The following is a 26,824-nucleotide window of genomic DNA, read 5'->3' as shown; positions in this document are numbered from 1 at the left end:
GTATGCCCTAAAAATGACAAGTATTAAATCTGTGTGGTAGGCTCGCAGAGACGAGAGTCTTTACATCAGGCATAACACACAATGGCATGTTAATATGGTAAAAAATATATCATGACCTGCTCTGGCTGGATGCTTGATTGGGTGATGGGAGCACACTCCTCAGCAATGATGAGATGCAGATGGGACCCTTAGGCCTGGCCAAGACAATTCAGTTACACTTGTCCAGGGTGTACCCCGCCTTTCGCCCGTAGTCAGCTGGGATAGGCTCCAGCTTGCCTGCGACCTTGTAGAACAGGATAAAGCGGCTAGAGATAGTGAGATGAGATGAGATTAAATAACATGATTTTTGTTTTAGATAGATTTAATGATAATTTATTTCGATCAAGCCAACTTTTTAACCTGCACAATTCTGAAGAGATTATGTTTTCTAACTCATGTAAATTTGTTCCAGAACAAAACATATTCGTGTCATCTGCAAATAATACCATCTTAAATATCTTTGATACATTGCACATATCATTTATATAAAGAATGAACAGTTTAGGACCCAATACTGACCCCTGGGGGACACCACAATTAATATTCAAACGAGTTGACACAGAGTCACCCAACTTCACAAATTGTGTCCTGTTACTCAAATAACTTCTTATCCAATTTAATACAACTCCCTTTATCCCATATTGTTCCATCTTATTAATTAATATATCATGATTAATAGTATCAAAAGCTTTTTGAAGATCAATAAATATCCCAGCGACATATTTTTATTATCTATAGAGTTGCTGATTTCTTCAATTGATTCCATTAGTGCCAGCTCTGTTGATCTATTTGCTCTAAATCCATATTGACTATCACTGAGTAGTTTGTATTTTTCAATGTATGGTAATCAATACTAATTAAATAACAAGAATCTCTTTGAGGCTGATCAAAAGTCGCTTTCCATGGCCTCACCAAACTCCTCCCACACTCAAGTTTTTGCTTCAGCGACCGCCAGAGCTGCATTTCGCTTGGCCCGTCGATATCAATCAGCTGCCTCTTGAGACCCACAAGCTCACCAAGCCCGATAGGACTCCTTCTTCAGCTTGATGGCTCCCCTCACCGCAGTTATCCACCACCGGGTTCGGGGATTACTGCCACGACAGGCACCAACAACCTTGCAGCTGCAGCTCTACATGGCCGCCTCAGCAATGGAAGTATGGAACATGGTCCATTCGGACTCAATGTCCCCATCCTCCCCCATTATGCAGTTGAAGCTCTGCCGGAGGTGGCGGTTGAAGATCCGACAAACATTCCCAGCATAACCTCACTACACGTTTGGGCCTACCAGGCCTGTCCGGCCTCCTCCCCCGCCATCTGATCCAGCTTGCCACCAGATAGTGATCAGTTGATAGCTCTGCTCCTCTCTTCACCCGACTGTCCAAGACATACGGTTGTAGATCAGATGAAACAACTACAAAGTCAATCATCGATCTACAGCCTATGGTGTCCTCGTGCCATGTGCACTTATGCCCTTATACTCGAAAATGGTGTTCGTTATGGCCAAACCGTGCGTGGCACAGAAGTCCAGCAACAGAACACCGCTCAGGTTCAAATCAGGCAGGCCATTCCTCCCAATCACACCCCTCCAGGTCTCACCATCATTGCCCACATGAGCATTGAAGTCCCCCAGTAAAACAATGGAGTCCCCTCATGGTGCACTGTCGAGTACCCCACTCAAGGACTCCAAGAAGGACGGGTACTCTGAACTACCATTTGGCACATAAGTGCAAATGACAGTCAGAGACTGTTCCCCGACCCGAAGGCACAGGGAAACGACCCTCTCATTTACTGGGGAGAACTCCGATGTTAGCGTGCCAAACTGGGGGGCTACCAATAGCCCCACCCCTGCCTGGCACCACTCACCCTTGGCAACTCCAGCATAGAAAAGACTCCAACCCCCCTCCAGGAAATTGGTTCCAGAGCCCAAGCTATGCGTTGAGGTGAGCCCAACTATGTCTAGTCGGTACCTCTCAACCTCATGCACAAGTTCAGGCTCCTTCCCCACCAGAGAGGTGACATTCCATGTCCCAAAAGCCAGTTTTGTCAGTCAGAGATCAGTACGCCAGGGCCTCCACCTTTGGCTGCCACCCAATCCACAATGCACCGCACTCTTATGGCACCTCCTGGGGTGGTGGGTCCACAAGAGAGTGGTTCCATGTTGCTCATTCAGGCTGGGCCCAGCCAGGCCCCACAGACATAGGCCAAAGACCTTATTATTATTATTATTATTATTATTATTAACAAAATAGTGAAATGAGACCACACACACCACCACTTGTCCGTTACAAACCTAAAACATGCACCGGAAGAACTTTAGAGTCTCAATGATCTAAGACAGGGGTCACCAAACTTTTTTCTCTGGGGGCCACATTGTCGTTCCTGACTGTGATGGGGGGCCGGGGTCGGGTCAGCTATATAACAGAATTGTATGACCCAGACAAATATGACCACCAGCAGGCCTCATTGTGTAGTAGAGATTACTAGCCTGGCACAGCCATCCCCACTACTATATCCACACTACTATACCCACACTTGATTCCTGGCACATATTTGTTTATCTTTACTGGTGGTTTGCAAAAGTAGTAATCGAGTCTTCACACTTTGTTTTAATTTGAAATACCACAGATATTCCATTTATTTATTTTCTAATAAAAATAACATCAAAGCTGTCAAGGTAAGAAACATCTGCCTATTTGAGGTGATTGACACTGGCAAAGGGGAGTGGAAAATTATAAATTGTAGGTAGGCCTGTTGATATTATTAATAATATTAATAAACTGTGTGCAGCACTTAATAAAGGTCAAATAAATAGGCCTAGAAAATAAATACATTTAAAAAAAAACAGTGAAGTTATAATAATATGAGCAATAGATCAATAGATCACAGCAGTTGTGCTGTGTCCTGCATGTCATTGCTCTCATCCATGGCCAAAGCAAAAAACTCGAATTCTGATGCTTTCTCATTCAGCTGGTCATACACGTTGTCCCCCAAATCTTCGGTTTGCCTGGTCATAGTAGGTGCGGAGAGACTCACCGCGTTGACCGCATCCTTCTTGTCGGGACACACCTCCTCGGCCACAGCAAGCATGCATACTTTAACAAAGTCCCCATCAGTAAACGGCTTTCCATGGGTAGCTAGTAGGTGAGCTACCTTATAGCTAGCTCGGACAGTAGCCTGGTTAATCTGGGTTTGGCGAAGGAATACATTCTGTCGTGCAGCCAGTCCGCATTTCATCCTCCGAATCCTGTCTTCTCTTGTTTGCCCTCGCAAACTAGCATACTCTTTGTGGCGGGTTTCGTAGTGATGATGCAGATTATATTCTTTGAAAACCAACACACTTTCTTTACATACAAGACAAACTGCACAGTCCTTACACTGAACGAAAAAATAATCGGTGGTCCACTGTTCTTTAAAAACTCTGCACTCTCTGTCAGCTTTTCGCTGACCGCTAGCCATTTTGCTGTCCTGAACACTGACAGTTCTCTGCGCGTGCGCTGCCTGTCACTGCTTGATCACGAGCATATGACGAAAATTCGGAAAATATGAATAGTTCATTTTATAACTAAATATCAATTTTAAGTGATAAAATCAACAAAATACAAGATGCAGACATGTTATTATTTGCCAAAAAGCAATTTAAAAAAAAATAGGCCATGACCACTTTTGGGGATTGCCTCATAGGGCCGGTTCAAGTGGTGGGGGGCAGAGGGGCTGGTCAAAGGAGGGTGGCGGGCCGGAGTCGGCCTGCGGGCCGTAGTTTGATGACCCCTGATCTAAGACATTGGAGATGATTGTAGACTTAAGGAGGAGCTCTGCCACACCCTCCCTGTCACCTGGTTTGACTCCCCAGTAACCTCTGTGGAATATTTCTATTTCCTGGGCACTATCATCATTCAAGACCTCAAGTGGGAGATTAAGATCAGCTCTTTCACCAAGAAAGCACAGCAGAGGATGTTCTTCCTGACAAAGACAATGATGGAGCACTTTTAGTCCACTCATTGAGTCCATCCTCACCTCCTCCATCACCGTCTGGTATACTGCTGCTACTGCCAGAGACGAGGGCAGACTGCAGTCCATCACTCGCTCTGCCGAGAGGACGATCGGCTGCAGCCTTCCATTTCTTCAGGACCTGTACGAGTCCAGGACCCTGAGGAGAGCAGAAAGGATTGTCACCGACCCCTCTCATGCTGGGGACAACCTTTTTGAATCACTCCCTTCTGGTAGGAGGTTGCGGCCCATGAGAACCAAAACCTCATGCCATAAAGGCCAATTTATGCTGACAACCCAGCCCTCGCAGACGGCGCCGCAGATAGCGTCTGCGTAGCCCCACCTTCGCAGACGCTCTGCGCGCACCTCCCAAAAATTGTGACCACCGCAGAAGCCTCGCAGACAGCGTCGCAGACAAGAGGGTTCTGATTGGTCCACTCTACATCTGCTGTACACGCACTTCCACTTCCCTACTTTCCCGGTTTGGTTTGTTTTCACGTCCGGCATTTTTAAAAACACGAGCGAAGTTGGAGCAGCACGAAGAGCGGTTGATCGAGGAAGTGAGGAAGTAACGTACAGCTATACGACTCCAGTTCTAGTCATTATAAGTAACCGGAGGATAAACACTCCACTAACCACACCCACCAACTACTCCTAGCGATTTCGCGACTTCGCGCCCCCTTGCATTGTGGCGGTGAATAACATCGCGCACGCCTATTACTCCCCGCTCAACGATAAATTACAACTGTCTGCGAAAAGCTATCTGCGAAAGCCTTGTCGCAAGACCATGCAGAGGCCTTAAGGCCAGCTTTATCCCCACTGCAGTCGCCTCATCAATAAGGGCCGAGACCCCACTGACTCCAACCTCACACTTTCGATCTGTGATATTAACCCCTTCGAACATAACGTGTACAATCGTATTCATGAAGTTCCATAGCATTTTTCCTTGTGTCCGGCACTTTGTCTCTGAACTGCCATTTTGCACATTTCATGGTCATCTTCATTCTGTGAACTTTTACTGCGCATTCCGGCTCACACTGCACAGCTTGGTGATTTATTTAACCCACTGCACAGATTCTCTTCTTCTCACACGTTCATATCATGACTCTTCTTCATCTTCATCACGTGACCTGTTTCTGCACATTCTGGAACATACTGCACAGCTTGGACTTCAAAACAACCCGGAAACATGTCCACTTTTCAAATTTCTGTATTTTAGAGTCTTATTTTTTTATTCTATTTATAAAACTAATTCTGTCTTTTTTTATTCTTATATCTTCACTGTTCAAGCACCAGTCACCAAAGTAAATTCCCTGGCCTGTATGTGAGAACTGACTTGGCAGTAAACTCGATTCTGTTTCGGAAGTGACGAAATCCGTGTGCCACTGGCCGTCTCTCAAACGGCTCCTTGTTTGTTCGAAGGCTGCACTACGAAGGGCGTGTAGTCCCTTATGTCTTACACTTTGTAGTGCACTTGTCTAGTGAGTCAGGAGGTGTTTGGGGCGGGCCGTGTGACGATGATAAAGCAGAGTTAGCTCCGGCTTTCACCGGCAACACGCCACCGAATATCCTCCAGAAACGGGTCAGAGACTTAATAATAAATAATTTGTTATTTCTTTTTCTACACTTATTTTAGTCTCTTTTAAGCTAATGTAACTGTTAGCCGAGCAGCTAATCTAGTTAACTGACTAGCTTGTTTGCTAATGTGATGCTAGTCAGGTGATGAACTGGAGGAGCTGTTTGGGGTTTTAGTCAGAAATGTAGCCGCATAGCGCTCATATAATAATAATAATAATAATAATAATAATAGCGTGTCTTTAATCTCAGAAATCTGCTGTAATGAGCAGAAGAAGTTTTAATACCCGGAGGAAGTGTGTAATGGAGCTGGTGAAGTAAAGATCATGCAGAGTAATGATGATGTTCTTGCACTGTGTCTCCTCAGCTGGAGAGTGTGTGAGAGAGTGTGTGTGTGTTGTGAGTGAGAGTGTGTGTGTGTTGTGAGTGAGAGTGTGTGTGTGTGGGTTTGAATGCATCATGAGCTCGTATTTTGATGAACATGACTGTGAGCCCACAGACCCTGAGGAGCAGTACAGACAGAATGCGCTGCTGGAACTGGCTCGGTCAGTACACACACACACACACACACACACACACACTTTTTCTCTCTATCACACACTCATACATTCGTACACACTCATACATTTGTACACACACACACACACACACACTACATTCATACACTCACATATTCACACACTTATACATTCATACACTATCACACACTCGTACATTTGCATTCATACACTCTCTCTTCCACACTCATTCATTTGTGTATACACACACACACACTCGTACACTGTCTCTTTCACACTCATACATTTGTATACTCACACACACTCATACTCGCACACACTCATACATTCATACACTATCACACACTCATACATTTGCACACACTCGTACATTTGCATAAACACACATTCACACACTTATACTCTCTCATACATTTGTATATACACACGTGCACTCTCTCGCTCTCATTCACACGTTCTCTCTCTCATTCACACACTCATACATTTGCATACACACACATTCACACACTCTTATACTCTCTCATACATTTGTATATACACGCACTCTCTCGCTCTCTCTCTCTTTCACACACGTGCTCTCTCACACTCATACATTTGTACACACTCATACATTTGCATACACACACATTCACACACTTATACGCTCTCATACATTTGTATATACACACGTGCACACACTCATTCACACACGTGCTCTCTCTTTCACACACGTGCTCTCTCTCACACACTCATACATTTGTACACACTCGTACATTTGCATACACACATTCACACACTCTTATTCTCTCTCTCTCATACATTTGTATATACACACGTGCACTCTCGCTCGCTCTCTCTCTCTCTCTCTCTCATATTCACACACGTGCTCTCTCTCACACACTCATACATTTATACACACTCGTACATTTGCATACACACACACATTCACACACTCTTATACTCTCTCATACATTTGTATATACATACGTGCACTCTCTCTCTCTCTCTCTCTCATTCACACACGTTCTCTCTCTCTCTCATTCACACACGTTCTCTCTCATTCACACACGTGCTCTCTCTCTCATTCACACACGTGCTCTCTCTCTCATTCACACACGTGCTCTCTCTCTCATTCACACACGTGCTCTCTCTCACACTCATACATTTGCATACACACACATTCACACACTTATACTCTCTCTCATACATTTGTATATACACGTGCTCTCTCTCTCATTCACACACGTGCTCTCTCACACACTCGTACATTTGCATACACACATTCACACACTTATACTCTCTCATACATTTGTACATACACACGTGCACTCTCTCTCTCTTTCACACACGTTCTCTCTCTCATTCACACGCGCGCTCTCTCTCTCGCTCTCATACATTTGTATACACACACACACATACACTCGCTTGCGCTCATACACAGACTTCTATACAGTATTTGTGTCTGTGTACACTATATGTACTATAGATTGTGATACACACTACATCTGTGGGTTTGTTTTTTTTTTTTCCCCTCTCCAGGTCTCTGATGCAGGGTTTGGATGTGGACTTTGGATCTCTGGATGTTTCCGAGTGGGATCAGCGTCTTCCTCCTCCTGCGGCCAAAACTGTAGTGCAGAGTCTTCCTCTTCTCGTCATATCCCCACAGCAAGCAGGTAACATGGAGCACCTTCAGAAGGAGATGGTTATTACTCCAGGTGGTGGAGGTGAATTACTGGGCCGTGCAGCACTTTAACACACACTGACGCTTCATGAAGAGACAGGGAACTCTTTCAGCTGATGAGTCATTAGGGTTTCACGGTGTTTATGGTTTGAGACAGAGCCAGAGAGGTTGTGTCTCACGTGTGTGTGTGTGTGTGTAGATAAAGGGCTGAAGTGTCCTGTTTGCCTGCTGGAGTTTGAGGAGCAGGAGACGGTGCGGGAGATGCCCTGCAAACATCTGTTCCATTCCAGCTGCATCCTGCCCTGGCTGGGAAAGGTGAGGGATACACACACACACACACACACACACAGAGTGACAGACAGACAGCTCAAGAGGGAGAGAGAAAGATGGACAGAGTTAAAAAGAGAGGCTCCTGATCACCCCTGAGTACTCGGCCATCTCTGTTCCCTTTAAAAGCTGAGCTCCATGCTTTAAAACAGACTGGTAAATACAGGATGTTGTAGAGAAGTCCATCTCTCACTCTCTTATTTATTTATTTATTAGCTCTAATAAGAGCAGATGTTTATCATATTCCAGATTTTCTACACAGCCGCTCCAGTCCATACCAGCTCCTTGATATAAAAACGCTGTCGTGTCTGTGCCTCGGTTACGGCTCTCGGTTTACACAATGATGGGTCTGTGATCAAGCTGTCAAGTCGTTCTGAGAGGGGCATCATTGCCTCATCCCTCTACTCACCATCACCGGGTAACCGAGTCCTCCCCCGAGCTAGAGAGGGAGAGAGTGAGTGCTGGAGAGAGGCACAGCTGAACGGAGGGAGAGCAAGACAGACAGGGACACAGATAGAGGGACAGACAGACAAAAAAAAAAAGAGAGATTGAGGCAGAGAGAGAGACACTGACGCATGTATACACGCGTGCACACATGACCACTACAGTGTGTGGTGTTTTTTTTTTTTTGCCTTATGAAATCAACATCAGAGCTGTTTTTTGTTTCAGACCAACTCCTGTCCTCTGTGTCGACTCGAGCTGCCCACTGACAACCCCGACTACGAGCAGTTTAAAAAGGAGAAGGTGAGTAAACCCCCGCCTCTATACGGAACTCACTGCACTCATTCATCACACGCAGTCATGTGACTGATGCAACCACCCTGACACGCACACGGTCATTATATATTAATCACTTCAAACGTCACCTATCACAGCTTATATACCAGCCCTGTCATAGGACCACGCCCTGTTTCAGGAACAGTCCTGTGTGAGTGAGAGAGCGAGAGAGCGAGCGTGCAGCACAAACACTTCTTACACCACAGGGAGTGATGCTGAGAGTTTATGATGCTTATTTCCTTTCACACACACACAGGACTGTCAGAATTATGTCACAGCACCACCCAGAGGGCAACAAACACCTGACAGTCTTGAAAAACACCATCAGTGGAATCAGCTTGAATGGTACTGAAGAGTTATAATCGTGTATGTGTGTGTGTGTAGGACCGGAGGAGACAGAGAGAATATCGTCTGGAGGATCTTCATGGAGCCATGTACACATGACACACTCTTTACACGCAGGGATTAAATCATGACACGCTGCCGTCTCTGATGCACGTGAGCTGGACCAGGTTTATATACAGTGTACATATAAATTATGTTAAAGTGGGGTTTGTTTGAGCGTCTCCATATACAGAGTGATTATTATCTTCTTGCTGTCCTGGATGATTTTAGCATCAAATTACTGAAAGCTTTTTTTAAAATACAGAAAGTCATACTTTGTGAAATGGCGGCACGGTTCCGTCACGATCCTGCTGTTTATTTTTTATGCTTTAACAGCAAAGATTTAGAATTGAATTTTATTGCTTGTACTAGAATCACTGAGGAAAATAAAATTATTATATAAAACCAATTATCGAGTTATCAATAATCACGAAAATACTTGTGTAAAATTAATTGCACTGAAATATTTGCAATCATTCATATTTAATATGCACAATATTAAAAAATTAAACCATATACTAAAGAGAGAAAGCTGAGACTAAAGGTCAATTTTTAAGAAATTTAATTTATGATTTGTAAATGTCGCTCTAAATAAGACACAAAGCAGCCTTACGACGGTGTAGCGGATTGAGACGCCCAGGAAGTTATTTTACACTGACTTCCTTTCAGTTTTCATCATTTTGCTTTAATAATCAATATAATAATAAAAATAACCTTTACAAACTGCAGAAAAAGGATACACATGTACAGTCATGTGAAAAAGAAAGTACACCCTCTTCCAGTTACATGATTTTTACCAATCAAGACATAGCGAAAAAAAAAATCATCTGATCTTTACCAGGTCCTAAAATCATGCAAATCTAACCTGAGGTGTAAAGCAACACAACAGATTCCACAGTGTTATTTATTTAACAAAAATTAAGTGAAAATGCAGACTCCATGTGTGAAAAAGGAAGTACATCCCATGATTCAATAGCTTGTTGAACCACTTTTTGCAGCAAGAACTTGAAGCAATCGTTTTCTGTATGATTTTATGAGTCTCTCACATGGTTGTGGAGGAATTTTGGCCCACTCTTCTTTACAACATTGCTTCAGTTCGTTCATGTTTGAGGGCGCTTGTTTATGCACAGCTCTCATAAGGTCCCGCTACAGCGTTTCAATTAGGTTGCGGTCTGGACACCTTGATTCTTTTCTTTTTCAGCCATTTTGCTGTAGGTTTGCTGGTGTGCTTGGGATCATTGTCCTGTTGCATGACCCAATTGCGGCCAAGCTTTAGCTGTTGGACAGATGGCCTCGCATTTGCCTCTAGAATACTTGGGTTTACAGAGGAGTTTATGGCTGACTTATGCCTCTTTTCCACCTAATCAGTTCCAGGGCTGGTTTGGGGCCAGGGCTGGTGCTGGTTCACAACTCGTTCAACTTGCGAGCCAGCTGAGAACCAGTTTGCTTTTCCATCACTCGCGGTGCTAAGGGAAGCCACGTCATTACGTCGCTGTATATGTCAGTTACATCGTTGTATACGTCAGTTACGTCGCTACGTTTGCATAAACCTTGGCGCGAATATCGAAGCAAAAACAACACGGAAGAAGCAGCAGCAGCAACAACAATAATAACGGATGACTTCGCGTTTGTACAGCTGCGGCTTCTTGTCGCTTAAAAATGGCGATCTTTCGCGGTCTTGTTATTGTTGTTGGTCTTAACAACTCCGCCCCCCCGCTGACGTAAGCGGTTCTTTCCTCTGGCCCAGCAGAGAGTTGGTGCTAGCCGGGAACCGGTTTTTCTGGCCCCAGAGCCAGTTCTTTGTCAGTGGAAACAGAAAACCCGGTTCCAAACTAAGCACTGGCCCCGAACCAGCCCTGGAACTGCTTTGGTGGAAAAGGGGCATCAATGACTGCAAGGTGCGCAGGCCCTGTGGCTGCAAAACAAGCCCAAATCATCACCCCTCCACCATAGTGCTTGATGGTTGGTATGAGGTGTTTGTGCCGATATGCTGTGTTTTGGTTTTCGCCAAACATGGCGCTGTGCATTATGGCCAAACGTTTCCACTTTGGTCTCATCGGTCCAAAGGACATTGTTCCAGAAGGCTTGTGGCTTGTTCGGATGCATCTTTGCAAACCTAAGCCGTGCTGCCATGTTGTTTTTAGATAGAAGAGGCTTTCTTCAGGCAACCCTTCCCAACAAGCCATACGTGCGCAGTCTTTTTCTAATTGTACTGTCATGAACTTTACAGGCCACAGTTAGCATGTTGGAGTCCTAGATGTAGTTCTTGGGTTTTTTTGCAGTTTCTCTGAGCATTGCACGGTCTGACCTTGGAGTAAATTTGCTGGGACGTCCACTCCTGGGAAGATCTGCAACTGTCTTGAATGTTTTCCACTTCTGAATAATCTTTCTTGCAGTAGAATGATGGATTTCAAATTGTTTGGAAATGGCCTTATAACCCTTCCCGGACTGATGTGCGGTAACAATTGCTTCTCTAAGATCATCGCTGATGTCTTTCCTCCTTGGCGTTGTGTTAACATACACCTGCGTGCTCCAGACCAGCAAACTGCCAAAACTTCTGCTTTTTACAAGGTGGCCACACTGGCTGATTTAATCAAATTAATTTGATCAACACCTGGCTGCTAATTGCCTTCATAATTTCTATGGAAGCAGTCAGGGTGTACTTAATTTTTTACAGACTGCTGCTGCATTTTTGGCTTGTGTTAAATAATGACGGTGAACATGTCATGTGTTATTGGTCATCTAAGGTTGTATTTGCCTAATTTTAAGAGCTGGTAAGGACCATATGATTTTATATACAGTGAGAGTAAAAAGTATTTGAGCCCTTGCTGATTTTGTTGGTTTGCCCACTAATAAAGACATGATCATTCTATACTTTTAATGGTAGATGTATTCTAACATGGAGAGACAGAATATCAAAACGAAAATCCAGAAAATAACTTTTTAAAGAATATATTTTAATTGATTTGTATTTCATTGAGGGGAAATAAGTATTTGATCCCTCTAGCCAAAAGCACTTAATACTTGGTGGCAAAGCCTTTGTTTGCAAGCACAGCGGACAGACGTTTGTTGTAGTTAACCACAAGGTTAGCACACACATCAGGGGGAATTTTGGCCCACTCTTCTTTGCGGATCCTCTCTAAATCATTAAGGTTGGTGGGCTGTCGCTTGGCAACTCGGACCTTCAGCTCCCTCCATAGATTTTCGATTGGATTGAGGTCCGGAGACTGGCTGGGCCACTCCATGACCTTAATGTGGTTCTTCTTGAGCCACTCCTTCGTTGCCTTTGCTGTATGCTTCGGGTCGTTGTCATGTTGGAAGACCCAACCACGGCCCATTTTCAACTTCCTGGCAGAGGGGAGGAGGTTGTCCCTCAGGACTGCACGGTACATGGCTCCATCCATCTTCCCACTGATGCGGTGAAGTAGCCCTGTGCCCTTGGCAGAGAAACACCCCCAAAACATAATGCTTCCACCTCCATGCTTGACGGTGGGCACAGTGTTCCTGGGGTCATACACAGCAAATTCCTCAGTGTTGAATTAACACTTTCAGAGTTAATTTCTGTCCAGTTGGACCTATATAAACACAGTAGGGTGTTAAATCAACACTGGGGATTTTGCTGTGTAGGCAGCATTTTTCTTCCTCCACACATGAGTAGAGTTTAGGCCAAATAGTTCAATTTTGGTCTCGTCTGACCACAGAACCTTCTCCCAATCACTTTGTACATCTTTGAGGTGATCATTGGCATACTTTTAGGCGGGCCTCCACATGTGCTTCTTAAGCAGGGGTACCTTTCGGGCACTGCAGGATTTTAATCCATTGCGGCGCAAAGTGTTGCCAGTTGTTTTCCTGGTGACTGTGGTCCCAGCTGCCTTGAGGTCATTCACTAACTCCCGCTGTGTGGTTGCAGGCCGATTTCTCACAGTTCTCATGATCATTGCCACCCCACAAGGTGAAATCTTCTGTGGAGCACCAGACCGAGGTCTATTGATGGTCACGTTATACTTCTTAAAATTCTCATAATTGCACCAATGGTTATTACTTTAATACCCAGCATCTTGCTAATGTTTTTGTAGCCCATTCCAGATTTGTGCAGGTCAACAATCCTGTCTCTGAGGTCCTGAGAGAGTTCTTTGGTCTTACCCATGTTGGAGAGTTTGGAATCTGTCTGATTCTGTGAACAGGTGTCTTCAATTCAGGTAACAAGTTGATTGGGAGTGTCTAACTGGTCTGTGAAAGCCAGAACTCCTAATGCATACTAGGGGATCAAATACTTATTTCCCCTCAATGAAATACAAATCAATTAATATATTCTTTAAAGTTATTTTCTGGACTTTCTTTTTGATATTCTGTCTCTCCATGTTAGAATACATCTACCATTAAAAGTATAGAATGATCATGTCTTTATTAATGGGCAAACCAACAAAATCAGCAAGGGATCAAATACTTTTTACTCTCACTGTAATGTCCTAACACTTAAAACCTAGACTTGAAAGAGGGTGTACTTTCTTTTTCACAACTGTATATTTATTCTTCAGACTGTAATTGAATGGAAATATTGGATCAGTGAAATCAAAACAATACAGAAATCAGAATTTATTTTTCTTACAAAGTGACATACTTTCGGCACTGGTTTATATTTCAGATTTGGAATTTGATCCTTTTATGCTTTTTTTTCTGAAGAGACTGTGCAGATTAAAAAAAACAAACAAAAAAAACATTTAAAAGACATTAGAAAAAAAGTGCAACAGGTTGGGGTTGGGAACGTACACAAAATAAGTGACTTAATTTTTACCCCCCATTCTGACTGACTGACTGGGTCTTTTAAAATAAAAGTTGGCAGGATTTGAGCTGTGAAGAACTCCTGATTGTCAAGCAGATGCAAGAACACGAATGGTATTTAAAGAAAAACAGTGAAAAGCGTGGGACTTTGGTTACGTGAACGTGGATAAAAGCTGGAAGCGACTCATCACAACGGTCACTCCGTCGCTGAAAAGTTGGTTTCCAGCCTGATGAAGTTTGGACACCTTAAAAACCCAAAACATGTCATTTAAACAATCAATCATGTATCAGTCGAGTCAGCAGTGCTGCACTTCATACAGTGCTGGAAGTTGTAAAAAGCGTCTACGGTCTACAGAGTGGACGGACAGCAGTGAGAGCAGCGGGTCGTCTTTAATTAGCACTAACTTGCACTGAAGAGAAAACGGCATGGCGACATTCAGTTCGGCTAGAAAAGCTGCACACCAGACATCCCTCCACACAAACGGAGCTGGGCGACGGAAAGAAAACGACCGAAACCACGTTGCTGTTCTCGTTGTGATACAAATCATAGCGCACACCTGACTTTTTTTTTTTTTTTTTGAAAATAAACTTTTGGTTTGTTTAACATGCACACGATTTAGCAACACGTACCTCAGCTCAGTTTAAATCTCTGCAGTTTGGAAATCTCCACGATGTCGAGAATACAATTTGGTTCTAAAAACAATAGAGATTATAGCATTTTCATTGGCCAATGATGTGTCTCGAGTCTCTACATCTCATACTTGTTAAACATGTGACAAACAGGTCCTGATTGGTCAGAAGTTGTTGATTAATTCAGTAGAACAGCAGCTCTGACAGTAGCGCAGGTTTATATTAATGCACTCGTTCTAATAGGTTATCGTTTCTGTAGTAACGGCACAATCACAGGGACTTGTACGATTGACAAACAGGAAAGAAAAATGTGGGAGACTGTCGATATGGCGATATTTTCTGGAAGGAGACGAACATTTATGGAAGGCGTCTCCAGTGTCCGGACTCGGGGAAATAGCATTGATTAAAACATCATCGCCCAGCTCTACGTGATGCTTCTCAGAAATGATCCTCGCTACACCGAAAATGTGAACAAGTTCCTCTGAATCCTTCAGAGACCGCGTGGTCGAACACGCATGTTCCGGCAAACGCTTGTGCACAACGGAAACGGCGTGGCGAGGCGTCACATGACGGAGCCCACTTTGGTTTTTGAAGCGCCACCAACAGAGGATTAAGGCCACAAACACTGATTCCCAGGATCCAGCCTGGACGCACAGACACGGATTTACAGTTCAGTCTCGTGTAGAGTGGTTCGACATGGAGGCTGCTCGCAGCGATCGTGTTCGACGTTGATATACTGAAGGCTTTGGTAGACTGAACGTGAAACTGACATAGCAACAGCACAAAATGTAAAAAAAAATAATAATAATAATCAACCAAAGCTGAAGTTCATCATCGAACTTGTCATTGGCATGAAATGTTTCGTGAACGAGCAGAAAATGGAGTAACTGTAGAAAGTGGCCTGATGGGTGGCTGAGAAAGGTGTCACAGGTGTGATTGACCAGATACAAAAAACATATTTAAACACAAAGATAATAGAAACTTATGAGATGTATTAAAAATCAGGCATAAATATTGTCTCTATAAGGCCGTGATTACTTACGATCAGGGATTTTACTGGGATGTGCAGCGACTCGATTGTGTTTGTAAATTTCTAAGCAGGTGCACACGCCGGCACACTTCGGTATATGACGCACCTCCATGTAAATGTCATAATGACGCGAAGCAGCTCCAGGCCACTAAAGAGCGGGCCCTTGTGCAAACATGGCGAAAACGTACTTCAACCCAACCACTGATAGACAAACCTTACAAAACCCCCGTGTGTGCACATATATCACCACACGAATATTTCAGCAACTAAACTAAGCCCCATGAGCCATGTTTCCTGTTCAACTCATCCCTCTGTGGAGTGATTATGACCTGCACTGCACCGTTTAGAAGCTACAGAACATTCTACCTTCATCTGATTTTAAGGGTGTAGCCTTAAAGCCACACCTTCATTGGGAAGGTCATTGATTGACACTTTAAAAAAAAAAACCCTCTAGTACTAGGAGCTGAATGTAGAACAGAGGAGTGAGAATCCATCAAGTCGGTCAACATCATGTTAGATCACTTGTCTAATGTACTTTGTAGAAACTGAAACGGTTCTACACATGCTGACCGGCGCTGGAGATCAAACAGTGCGTCAACATTTTTAGCCCTTCTTTTAAAATAAGTACATGGTGAACATCAGTTAACGAAGCTCATCAGGGACGCATCGAAAATTCAGCCAATGATTGGAGTGTTTTACTGAAAGTGTGGAGTGGCTGAAATTTCTGTGCATCTCTTTAAAAAATATATACACACAGCTGTTAACAGATGTTCAGTTGGACACACGTCGATTTCCTCCCTGGTCCCCCCCCCCACTGTGACCAAAAGCAAGAGAGCTCCAAATCTGTTAATCATTTAAGGGGGGGAAGAAGAAAAAAAAAAAAGTAACTCTCACAAGGAATTAATTGAACGGGTGGGGCTTCTGGAGGTGTTGGTTAATATCGTGATGGTCAACCATTCTGGTGTTTTTTTTTTTTTTTAAATTGGGAGTTGCCACTAAACTGTGCAGTGCAGGAGAATTCTCAGACTTCTAGAACTTAGTTCAAGGCAGCAGTGTGTGTGTATGTGGGGTGGGGGGAGTTGTAGTTAAAGCATAGCTATATTCTCTGGCATGCAGTTCAGCTGTGTAGACGTGGTGCTGCTCCTGCCTGGAGTCTTCAGCTCCCTGGAAGCCCCACCCCCAAGGGGGAGGTTCTTCTGCAGCCCGGCTATCAGGGTGTCTCTGGTGACTGAGCCGAACTCGTAGGTGAACGTTCCGTAGAAGACGAGGATGAGAACAGTGAAGACCCACTCGCAGATGGCAGCGGCGTGCTGCAGGACGAAGCTCTCGTGGATGAAGAAGGCGCCGCCTGAGACAAACGGTTAGGGAAAGCAATGATGCGCGTCATTCTCCTCCCCCCCCCACACACACACGGTATATTTACAAAAATTAAAAATCAAAGTGTCATGTTTATCATCATTGATAACTTAAATTCAAACCAAGTTATTTCCTGAGAGTACTATTTACACAAGGCAATGATTTAATTTAGATTTTATTTCCAATATATTTAGGGACCAAGCGGCAAAGGAGCAAGGCACCGACTGCAATTGTTCAAATTTTTATGCCTCCGCCCCCATAAGGTGCAGGAGGCATTATGTTTTTGGGTTGTCCGTGCATCCCGAAACTTTGTGAACATGATATCTCAAAGGCTAATGAAAGGAATTTCACCAAGCTTTCACCATTTGTGCGTTTGGGGACAAAGATAAACTGATTAGCTTTTGAGATCAAAAGGTCTAAGGTCACTGTGAGGTAAAATGTCTGTCTGAAAACCTTGTGAACACTATCTCCAAGGCTGATACACGTAATTTCACCAGGTCAAGATTACTGTGAGGTCAAATGTCCATCCCCAAATCACAACTTAAGGCGTGTAGTCTACCGGGCGGAGGCGTCCCCATCGACGCCGAGTTCTATCTAGTTCACTATTATTGCACTTCCTGCTGTTGGGGTCTACAGCAGCCCGCAGAACCTCTTGATGGATTCTGATAAATTTTGGCACATTAATAGAATAGTTCAAAGTGTCCAGGCATTGAATCTGGCATCAATCCATTCACCCGTCTCTGTAGCGCCACCTGCAGGCCAAATTTCAAGGTATTTTTGTGCTGAAAAGTTTTGAACCTTTTTTTGTTGGGCTGTGATCTTATCTCTCTAGCCGCTTTATCCTGTTTTACAGGGTCGCAGGCAAGCTGGAGCCTATCCCAGCTGACTCTGGGCAAAAGGTGGGGTACACCATTCACACCTACGGTCAATTTAGAGTCACCAGTTAACCTAACCTGCATGTCTTTGGGCTGTGGGGGAAACCGGAGCACCCGGAGGAAACCCACGCGGACACGGGGAGAACATACAAACTCCGCACAGAAAGGCCCTCGTCAGCCACGGGGCTCGAACCCGGACCTTCTTGCTGTGAGGCGACAGCGCTAACCACTACACCACCGTGCCACCGGTTGTGATCTTTCCCTCAAGTCATCTCTATTCAAATCACACACTGCCATGAAAAGTCTGCCATATTGGATTTTCCACCATTTTCAATAAACATGCTTTTGCAAACTTGTCTTAGATCATTGATCCTATCACCACCAAAGCTGACACAGTACTCATCATCTACAGAGGGTTCGGACCCACTTTATTCAAAGAATTTTGCAACGGCAAACAGCTGCTTGTCCGATGAAATTCAATGGTGAAGACCCCAAACAGGAAGTGAGCCCATAGCAGAGCAACACTACGTATCTATGCCAAACTTGGTGGACTTAAAGTGCCATTCCACCGTTGGATGTTTTCTTTGGCATAAAATACAATATATTTTATGACAACATGACTAGACAGAGAAATCTTTTAGCTTCAAAATGATATAAACAATTTTTTGACGACAAGTATATTAATTTTGCGACCAAAGTCACCTACCCTTTTAATTTCCGCGCGGTAGTGAAACGTGATGTCATCGGAAGGTTCCCCTTCTTGTGTACCACGTGTCGGTCTATTTTTAGACCAGGAAACCCCCAAAGTGAGAGAGTCATTTCTCCTCGTATATGGGGGCCAAAAAAATTGAGTTAATCTTTCAGTTAGCTAGATTTATTGGCATTATTTTTATCGCGTTCTATCTGCCATTGCTGAGAATATGTGCCACGTCACACGTCACGTGGTACACAAGGGGAACCTGCTGATGACATCACGTGCGGAAATTAAAAGGGTAGGTGACTTTAGTCGCAAAATTAATATACTTGTTGTCAAATTATGTTTGATATATCATTTTGAAGCTAAAAGATTTCTTTATCTAGTGATACCATTTATATATGTTGTCAAAATATATTGTATTTTATGCCAAAGAATACATCCAATGGTGGAATGGCACTTTAAAGCCCCGTTTTACCACTCGGGCATTTTAAGAAGAAAATTTTTTTTTATCCTTACTCTTCATATCTTTGGTCTAAAATCATGACTGTTATTTGAAGTCAATTTGTTTGTTGCCATTTCCTGTTCTGCAATCATATTCGATATGTTTTTATGAATCTACACCAAACTTGGTGAAACAACTCTGGAGAGTCCAGCAACAGTTACCACGTTTGACCACTGGGGGCGTTATGATAAAGAATTTTTTTTATCATGTCTTTTGTCAAAAGTCCTGATTTGAAAAAAACAAAAATCGGGCCTTTTGTGACATGAGGACGTTTTGCCATTTCCTGTTCTGAGATAGTACTGGAAGGCAAAGCTACCAATCAGGAAGTGAGCGTGCATCTTGGCCAACTGACATGACACTTGCTGTGAGTGCAGACAGCCATACCCTTTACTAAATGAAGTTTCCATGGCAACTATGCCCTGCTGGGATGCTTGGCCCCCTCATCACTGCTTGCAGCTATATTATTGTGTAATTATTCTATTTCATGTGGTTTTTAATAGATTTTAACTTCCACTCGAGTAACGTTCCATCAGGTGATAGTGGCGTGGTGTTGGAAGGATACTGAGGATGAGGGCGATCAGAGAGCTGCTGGAGAGCGCCACCCTTACGTGGGCCATCAGGTAATCGAGCGGTGTGACGGCGACGCGGTACGTCAACACGCACTGCAAACACACAAACAGCATGCCGGCTGGAAAGGCGACGCCCGCGCCCACGTAGTGCAGAGTCTTAGCGTGGTCCACCTGCAGGAACGAGCAGATTTCTCAAACAAGGCTCGGCGTGCGTCAGAGGAAATTGTGGAACAGGTTACAGTTAAGAAACATGAAATATGATTTATTTTCAGTACAGACCTGGAAGTTCCCCACCATAACAAGCCCCGCAGCGTTGGTGAACCCGGACGCCAGGCTGCTCGTGTTGGTCCAACAGTGATGACTGTGCTCTATGATCTGAGCGTAGCGCAGGAGACACACCATCACCACTGTACACACATCAGGAAAGGTCAAAGGGCGTTAGTGAGGAGTCACAGAGCAGTTTTACTTCACACTACGTCAGGGTTCGTGTACACACACCCTGCTCTACTGGACCGTGATTAACCTGGAACTCAAAATGGCGACGCCACCGAGCGCGCACACATGGAATATACAGTAGATAAATCATAATTAAAATGCCCCTCATAGAAATGGCAAAATGGTTCCACATGGCAAACATTTTCACTCAAACTTTGTAATCTTTGTGCAAACAGGAGATAAACGTCGGTCCAGACAGTGAGGGAAGTTTAAAAGGTTTTAAAATAAAGAAATAAAAAAAAAAGGAATGAGTGGAAGCGGTGTGTTAGTTGTTTGTCAGGTTAACGGAACATTTACTCCAGGACGTGGCGTTCGAGTAGTCTGGTTAACACCAGACCATATCACAAGTGAAATATGGTCTGGAATCCGCCTATTGAATTTCTCGTAGGGGAGGTGTGGTTTACGATTGTCAACGGCCGTTTATTGGACGTTGCGAATGTCTATCATTTGGCGTATACGTAGCCCATGGCCAATCATGGCAGTTGTACCCGGTGACGTAGTTAGAGCGGCGAAGAAGAGAAGGAAAGAGAAAGAGAAGGCAAAACAAAAATAGGAAAACAATGGCACCGAACGATTGCTGCCGTTTGTGCAAGACAAAGCTTGATCGAAAGTTTGGTTCGTATCGCTCACCGCCATGTTAAATGTGATCCGTAAACAGTCCCAAATAAACTATAAGCTTCCGTTTGTCGAGTAGTACGCGTCACCGTCTTTCCACCCCTCCCCACTCTCTGATTGGCTCCCTAACTCAGGCGAGCCTTTAGACCATAGTTTCCATGCTGTCTTTTCAGATTGGAACGACTGTGCAAAGCAGCATGGGATTTCCCAGGCGAGCGTTCGAGTGAATCAGCAGCAGCATCTGAAACACATTCCACCAAATCCACTCATCAGTTCCGTCACATCCAGGTTAAGATGAGCGCAGCCGGTGTAATCGTGTGTGTGTGTGTCCCAGTAAAATCCCACTCAAATGGTGCAGGTGTGAGTGACGTAAAGCCTGCTTGATCAGCACAGTTGTGACAACGAGCTCCTGTTTGAGAGGGAACACTGAGGAACTCTCCTCCTCCTCTCATGGCCAGATGGAGCGAGCCTGTTTGAAATTCAAAACCCAAACAAATTAAAGCCTTTCCTCCGCGTTCTCACCGAAACAGCAGCAGTGTGTGCGCGCGTGTGCAGGTGCATGGTGTAAACACCCCTATAATGTCCAGATGCATCACTTCCCTTTTCCATTAGGAGTGCATCTCTCAGCACTTTACCCTCTTCCAAACCCATCCACTTCATATTTATGTTTACAGTGTGTGAGAGAGAGTGAGATGAGGCGGGAGTCTCACCCATAAAGGCTCCCACGTTGCCGATGAGGCTGAACAGACAGCTCTCTGGAGCAAACGAGCCGCATTTACTGCAACACAACAAAGATCATCAGCCACACACACACGTATCCTCATACTTGTCCATCAATATCGTCAGTCCACCTGTTATTCATTCATCCACTAAATCGTCTCATCCATCCACTCAAGCAGCTCGGTTCACTTAAACATCCATCCATCCATCTTTACACTTATCTACTCATCTTTCCGTCTATACATACAGCCACCTATTTGTCCTCTCCTCTATTCATTGATCATCTCCACTTGTCCATCTATCCATCTTCTGTTTCCGTGTCAGTGAAATGAGAATTTTGGCCCGAGTCTTCTATTTAATTATTCAGGGACACTAAGCTCAGCGCTTTGCAGTTGTGTGTGTGTGTACCTGATAAGTGGGATGTCCTGGATGGTGCAGCAGGTTTTGGGGAAGCCTGGTTCAGCTTTTTCCTCTGAACACGTCTCATTGTAGGACCTTCAGCAAACAACAAGGACCATAAATCATGCTGTAGTGGAGTAACATGAATATAAAACTCTCCCATTAAACACACATGTGTGCTCACCAGTTCTCCACAGGACAAACATGGTGGTTCATCACGGCCATGGCATACCTAAACACACACACACAGAGTGAAGGAGAGTTAACGTAGGATCCATCATGATGCACACAGCTGGACTGAAGAGCAGGTTCGATGCTTCCACACTCACACGATCCATATCCCAGTGATGGAGAAGGCGGCCAGGCTGACAGGCAGGATGATCCACGCAGTCATGAGGCTGACTGTTGGTCCTGCACATCAGGGGCACAGAGAGACAGGGTGCAGGGGTGTGAGGGGGGACGGAGAGGGACAGGGGAGGAAGAGGGGACGCTGATGGACCGGGACACGCAGAGGATGGACATGAGAGGAGGACGGAGACGGGGCGCTGCTTTCAGATCACCACCAGGTCCAGGGAAGAGGAAAAAACGTCCACATATTATCATCATCATCATTATTATTTTTTTGGGGGGGAGGGGTGTTAAACAAATAAAAGGTAAAAAAAAAAAAAGTTTATCAACTACACATTATGGATATAGGACAAATGATTTTGCAACAGCAGATTAGAAATTCACCACAGGCTTCAGGGAAACCACACAAACTGGAGGGAAAACAGGTTTAAAAAAAAAATCTCAGTTTAGTAGCTAAACTGTACTAGCTGCCTAGTTTGGGGGTTTTTTTTCTCCCCAATCACATTCCGACAAGTCCCACCTCCTGCTTCCCGACTGGTTACTGAGAACCCTCGTTCTGTATTATGATTGGCTAGGTTTTTTTCACTTCACACGAGTACGGGATATCAGCCAATCACAGCGCAGCACGCAATACAGGTAGGAAAACAACTCGTAGCCGATGCCAAACTGAGAATATCGAGTGTGAGTGTAACTTTTCGAGGCTTAAATTCACAGAAAGTTCTCGTCTTGAATAGTTAAACATCCCTTTTCCTTCGGGTTAGCATTTTATTCAACTTTTGCGCCAATTTAGCTCCTAACGAGCCATAAAACACTAAGTATTTTCTCCGGATAGAAAAAAAAAATAGCTATAAATGACTAATTAGAAAACTTGTTCAATAGCGACGCCGATATTAGAGTTTTAAATGATTATAATATTGAAATAAACTGAGGTTAATAATGTAATAAAGTGGTACCGAGTGCGCTTACCTGACAGCTAACTATCACTAGCCTGAGGAGTGAGTGCTACTCGGGATAATTAGCCGACTAGCTTCGCGGTTTCTTCACAGCTAAATGGTGTCGTTTCTAAATTAGCGTTAACATTTATAAAAATAAATAACCACTACACTGAATATAACTTACGCGCTGTTATTCTTCTGATACGTACCTAAACAACCTTGGTGGTGTTGCTTTAAAGCTAACGCCTACGTCCGTCTTGTTTTAGTTGCTCGCCCCGCCTCTTGGTCAGTGTAGTCCTCGGAGCCGTCACCTGCGTTCAGTTAAAACAAAGATGGCGGACTGAAGGACTACGTTACCCATAATGCACCCATTTCGCATAATATGGTGATTTTAGCTCCGCGCGCACAGCGGAAAGGCAACGCTACTTTTAATATGGAAAATAAAATAAAAGTGTACGATTGTTTTATTACTTAAAAAAAATAGTGTAATTTTAATTATATTTAAACATTGATAAAGTCACCATAGAATTTCTAGGTTGTTTAATATGTTTATATAGCCAGTTTAACCGTGATTTAAAAAAAAAAAAATATATATATATATATTTAGGGCGGCACGGTGGTGTAGTGGTTAGCGCTGTCGCCTCACAGCAAGAAGGTCCTGGGTTCGAGCCCCGGGGCCGGCGAGGGCCCTTCTGTGCGGAGTTTGCATGTTCTCCCCGTGTCCGCGTGGGTTTCCTCCGGGTGCTCCGGTTTCCCCCACAGTCCAAAGACATGCAGGTTAGGTTAACTGGTGACTCTAAATTGAGCGTAGGTGTGAATGTGAGTGTGAATGGTTGTCTGTGTCTATGTGTCAGCCCTGTGTTGACCTGGCGACTTGTCCAGGGTGTACCCCGCCCTTCGCCCGTAGTCAGCTGGGATAGGCTCCAGCTTGCCTGCAACCCTGTAGAAGGATAAAGCGGCTACAGATAATGAGATGAGATATATAAATTTAATTCCTCTAATTAAATACTTCTAAGGACTATTTTCTGTCTATTTAATGCGCAGTCTCTGAGTCTCCTGTTCTTAAGTAAACCAGTGTTATTAGACACCTTACTGACTCGCATTCAAATAACTGTGAACGTCGATGGGGACGCAAACTTTTGAGCTACTCTGATAACGTAAACTGGTGATTAAAGTCAGTCAGGCTGTGTTCAGTGTGATGCATCATCAGAAAACATGATTTATAAAATTATCATATTTTGCGTCTTTCAGGATTTAGAATATCATGTAAAGATTATACATAGCTTTCGGGCTCATCAGTGTTTTCACTCCAACTGTAATTTGTTTCACAGGCAGTACGAGGCTTTCAAACGGCATGCTGTAACTAATTTAACTCAGAATCAATTCCTGGTGAGGTTCCGGTGAGTCTGTGCCTACTGTCGCCTCCGATTCCTGTGCTTCGCTCACAGGAGTGGAACCCAGTGTGGTCTGTTGTAGGATCCACTTCAAGGTTCAGTGTGTTATGTGTTTTGAGATGCTTTTCTGCTCAACATGGTTGTAAAGAGTGGTTATTTGATCTACCAGGGTCTTCCTGTCAACCTCTCCTCAATTCCATTCAATTTCCATTCTGTGTAAACTCAAGAAATTGTCGTAATTTCTGAAATACTCTTCTTCTTCTTTTGGATGCTCCTGGTAGGGGTTGCCACAGTGGATCATCATGATCCATGTATTTGACCTGGCATAGGTTTTCACACCAGATGTCCTTCCTGACGCAACCCTCCCCAGTCTATCCGGGCTTGGGCCTGGCCCTAAGTATGCACTGGTTTGTACAACTCCAGATTCTTTGGATGTTGGGAGGAAACCCACGCCGACACAGAGAGAGCATGCAAACCAAACTCCACACCGAAAGGCCCCCGTCGGCTGTAACGTTCAAACGCAGAACCTTCTTGCTGGGAGGTGACAGTCCTAACCACTACACCACCATGAAATACTCAATATGACCAAAAGTATGTGTAGATCTGACCATCACACGCCAGATTTATTCCCCCTTTCCTGCTATCTCAACTCTTCTGGAAAGGCTTTCCACTACATTTTCATTCTTGGCTCTGGGGATTTGTGATCACTCAGCCGCAAGAGCAATAGTGAGGAGGTCTGGGGTGCCTGTTCATCCCAAAGGTGTTCAGTGGGGTTGGGTTCAGTCAGGGCTCTGTGCAGGACATTCAAGCTCTTCGACACCAACCTTGACACACCCTTGAGCTCGCTTTGTGCACGGGCAATGGAATCATTCGGGAACGTGTTTGGGCCTCTTAATTCCAGTGAAGGGAAATGGTAATGCTACAGCATACAGAGACATTCTACACAATTGTGTGCGTTTAAATTCGTGACAACAGTTTGGCGAAGAACCCCATATAGGTGTGAAGGCCAGCTGTCTGCATACTTTTGGCCATAGAGTGCTCAGTCTGCTACTGGTCTGGTGTTCCCTTTGCTTGGATTGGTTTCTGCTTCTCTTGGAAGTTGCTTTGGATAAAAACGTCATGGTTTTTTGAAAAAAAATCATCTCAGTCAAATGAAAATGATTTGATTAAAATTGATCTTTTTTTTTAAATTAATCTGCACTTAACATCTGTTTATTTTAGGCAATGTTTGCTTATAGTTGTATAAAATCCATTATGAAGTTTTAGTGCATCAATGAAGCATCTTTTTAAAAGACAGCAGGTAATTTTTCCCATCCCTAAGCAATCAAAAGTTCCGTCTGACTAACTGATGGAAGTTATAAGTCATTCAAGGTCATAAAATGAACAAAGAGAAACTGATATTTCACTTCAAAACTTTCTGTAATGGCAAAACGGATTCATAAGACACGTTCCAGCAAATCTGATCTGCTCAGACAACCAGTGCTTTGGTGTAGTTGAGTGTAGCAGTTGTCCTATTACTGCTGCCTTAGTTCAGGGTCTAGGTCTTTCTCCTGGATCTTAAAGCCAGGTCTGGAAGTCTGTCCTTGCTATACAGCAATTATTAATGCTGAAAACGTTGTCATTTGTTTCTGTTTGGCTGATCAATGCTGGGCAGCACGGTGGTGTAGTGGCTAGTGCTGTCGCCTCACAGCAAGAAGGTCCAGGTTCGAGCCCCGTGGCCAACAAGGGCCTTTCTGTGTGGAGTTTGCATGTTCTCCCTGTGTCCGCATGGGTTTCCTCCGGGTGCTCCGGTTTCCCCCACAGTCCAAAGACATGCAGGTTAGGTTAACTGGTGACTCTAAATTGACCGTAGGTGTGAATGGTTGTCTATGTGTCAGCCCTGTGATGACCTGGCGACTTGTCCAGGGTGTACCCCGCCTTTCGCCCATAGTCAGCTGGGATAGGCTCCAGCTTGCCTGCGACCCTGTAGAACAGGATAAAGTGGCTAGAGATGATATGAGATGATCAATGCTGCTCTTCTAATGCCAACTTGCACTAGCATGGATATAGGAATTTCAAATGCAACACGCACTATATTCTTCCAGCGTACCCTATGTATGTTTTTATGTAGTGGCTGGATTTTGGTAGGGTAATAACATCTCAAATCAAGCTAATATCATGTACTAAATGGAAAGTACTCAATATTTTTTGTTGAGCTTCAACAGGAACAA

General features: G+C 44.1%; 2 protein-coding genes across 7 annotated transcripts; one reads left to right on the top strand and one right to left on the bottom strand.

Annotated features, from left to right (window-relative positions):
- Positions 1-5,524: 5,524 nt before the first annotated feature.
- rnf181 (ring finger protein 181) lies at positions 5,525-9,676 on the top strand. Of its 2 annotated transcripts, none has more exons than XM_060907596.1 (6): positions 5,525-5,608; positions 5,969-6,146; positions 7,638-7,771; positions 7,979-8,094; positions 8,776-8,850; positions 9,268-9,676. In XM_060907596.1, exons 2-6 carry the CDS (start codon positions 6,061-6,063, stop codon positions 9,325-9,327), a joined length of 471 nt encoding a protein of 156 aa, XP_060763579.1. In that variant the 5' UTR covers positions 5,525-5,608; positions 5,969-6,060; the 3' UTR covers positions 9,328-9,676. The 2 variants fall into 2 exon arrangements, with proteins under 2 accessions (XP_060763579.1, XP_060763580.1); XM_060907597.1 differs by having other exon boundaries at positions 5,550-5,608; positions 6,101-6,146.
- Positions 9,677-13,848: 4,172 nt separating this feature from the next.
- Positions 13,849-23,520, bottom strand: tmem150aa (transmembrane protein 150Aa). Of its 5 annotated transcripts, none has more exons than XM_060908062.1 (8): positions 23,430-23,520; positions 22,267-22,482; positions 22,122-22,169; positions 21,947-22,033; positions 21,529-21,596; positions 19,988-20,115; positions 19,702-19,879; positions 13,849-17,057 (listed from the first exon to the last, which is right to left on the bottom strand). In XM_060908062.1, exons 2-8 carry the CDS (start codon positions 22,329-22,331, stop codon positions 16,795-16,797), a joined length of 837 nt encoding a protein of 278 aa, XP_060764045.1. In that variant the 5' UTR covers positions 22,332-22,482; positions 23,430-23,520; the 3' UTR covers positions 13,849-16,794. The 5 variants fall into 5 exon arrangements, with proteins under 5 accessions (XP_060764045.1, XP_060764048.1, XP_060764046.1 ...); XM_060908065.1 differs by having other exon boundaries at positions 22,267-22,485; positions 23,430-23,501; XM_060908063.1 differs by having other exon boundaries at positions 23,405-23,480.
- Positions 23,521-26,824: the final 3,304 nt, after the last annotated feature.

This window comes from Neoarius graeffei, chromosome 24 (assembly GCF_027579695.1).
Source record: "Neoarius graeffei isolate fNeoGra1 chromosome 24, fNeoGra1.pri, whole genome shotgun sequence".
NCBI lineage: Eukaryota > Metazoa > Chordata > Actinopteri > Siluriformes > Ariidae > Neoarius > Neoarius graeffei.
Note: the sequence above shows the minus strand (reverse complement) of the source record. Positions and strands in the feature narration are given on the sequence as shown.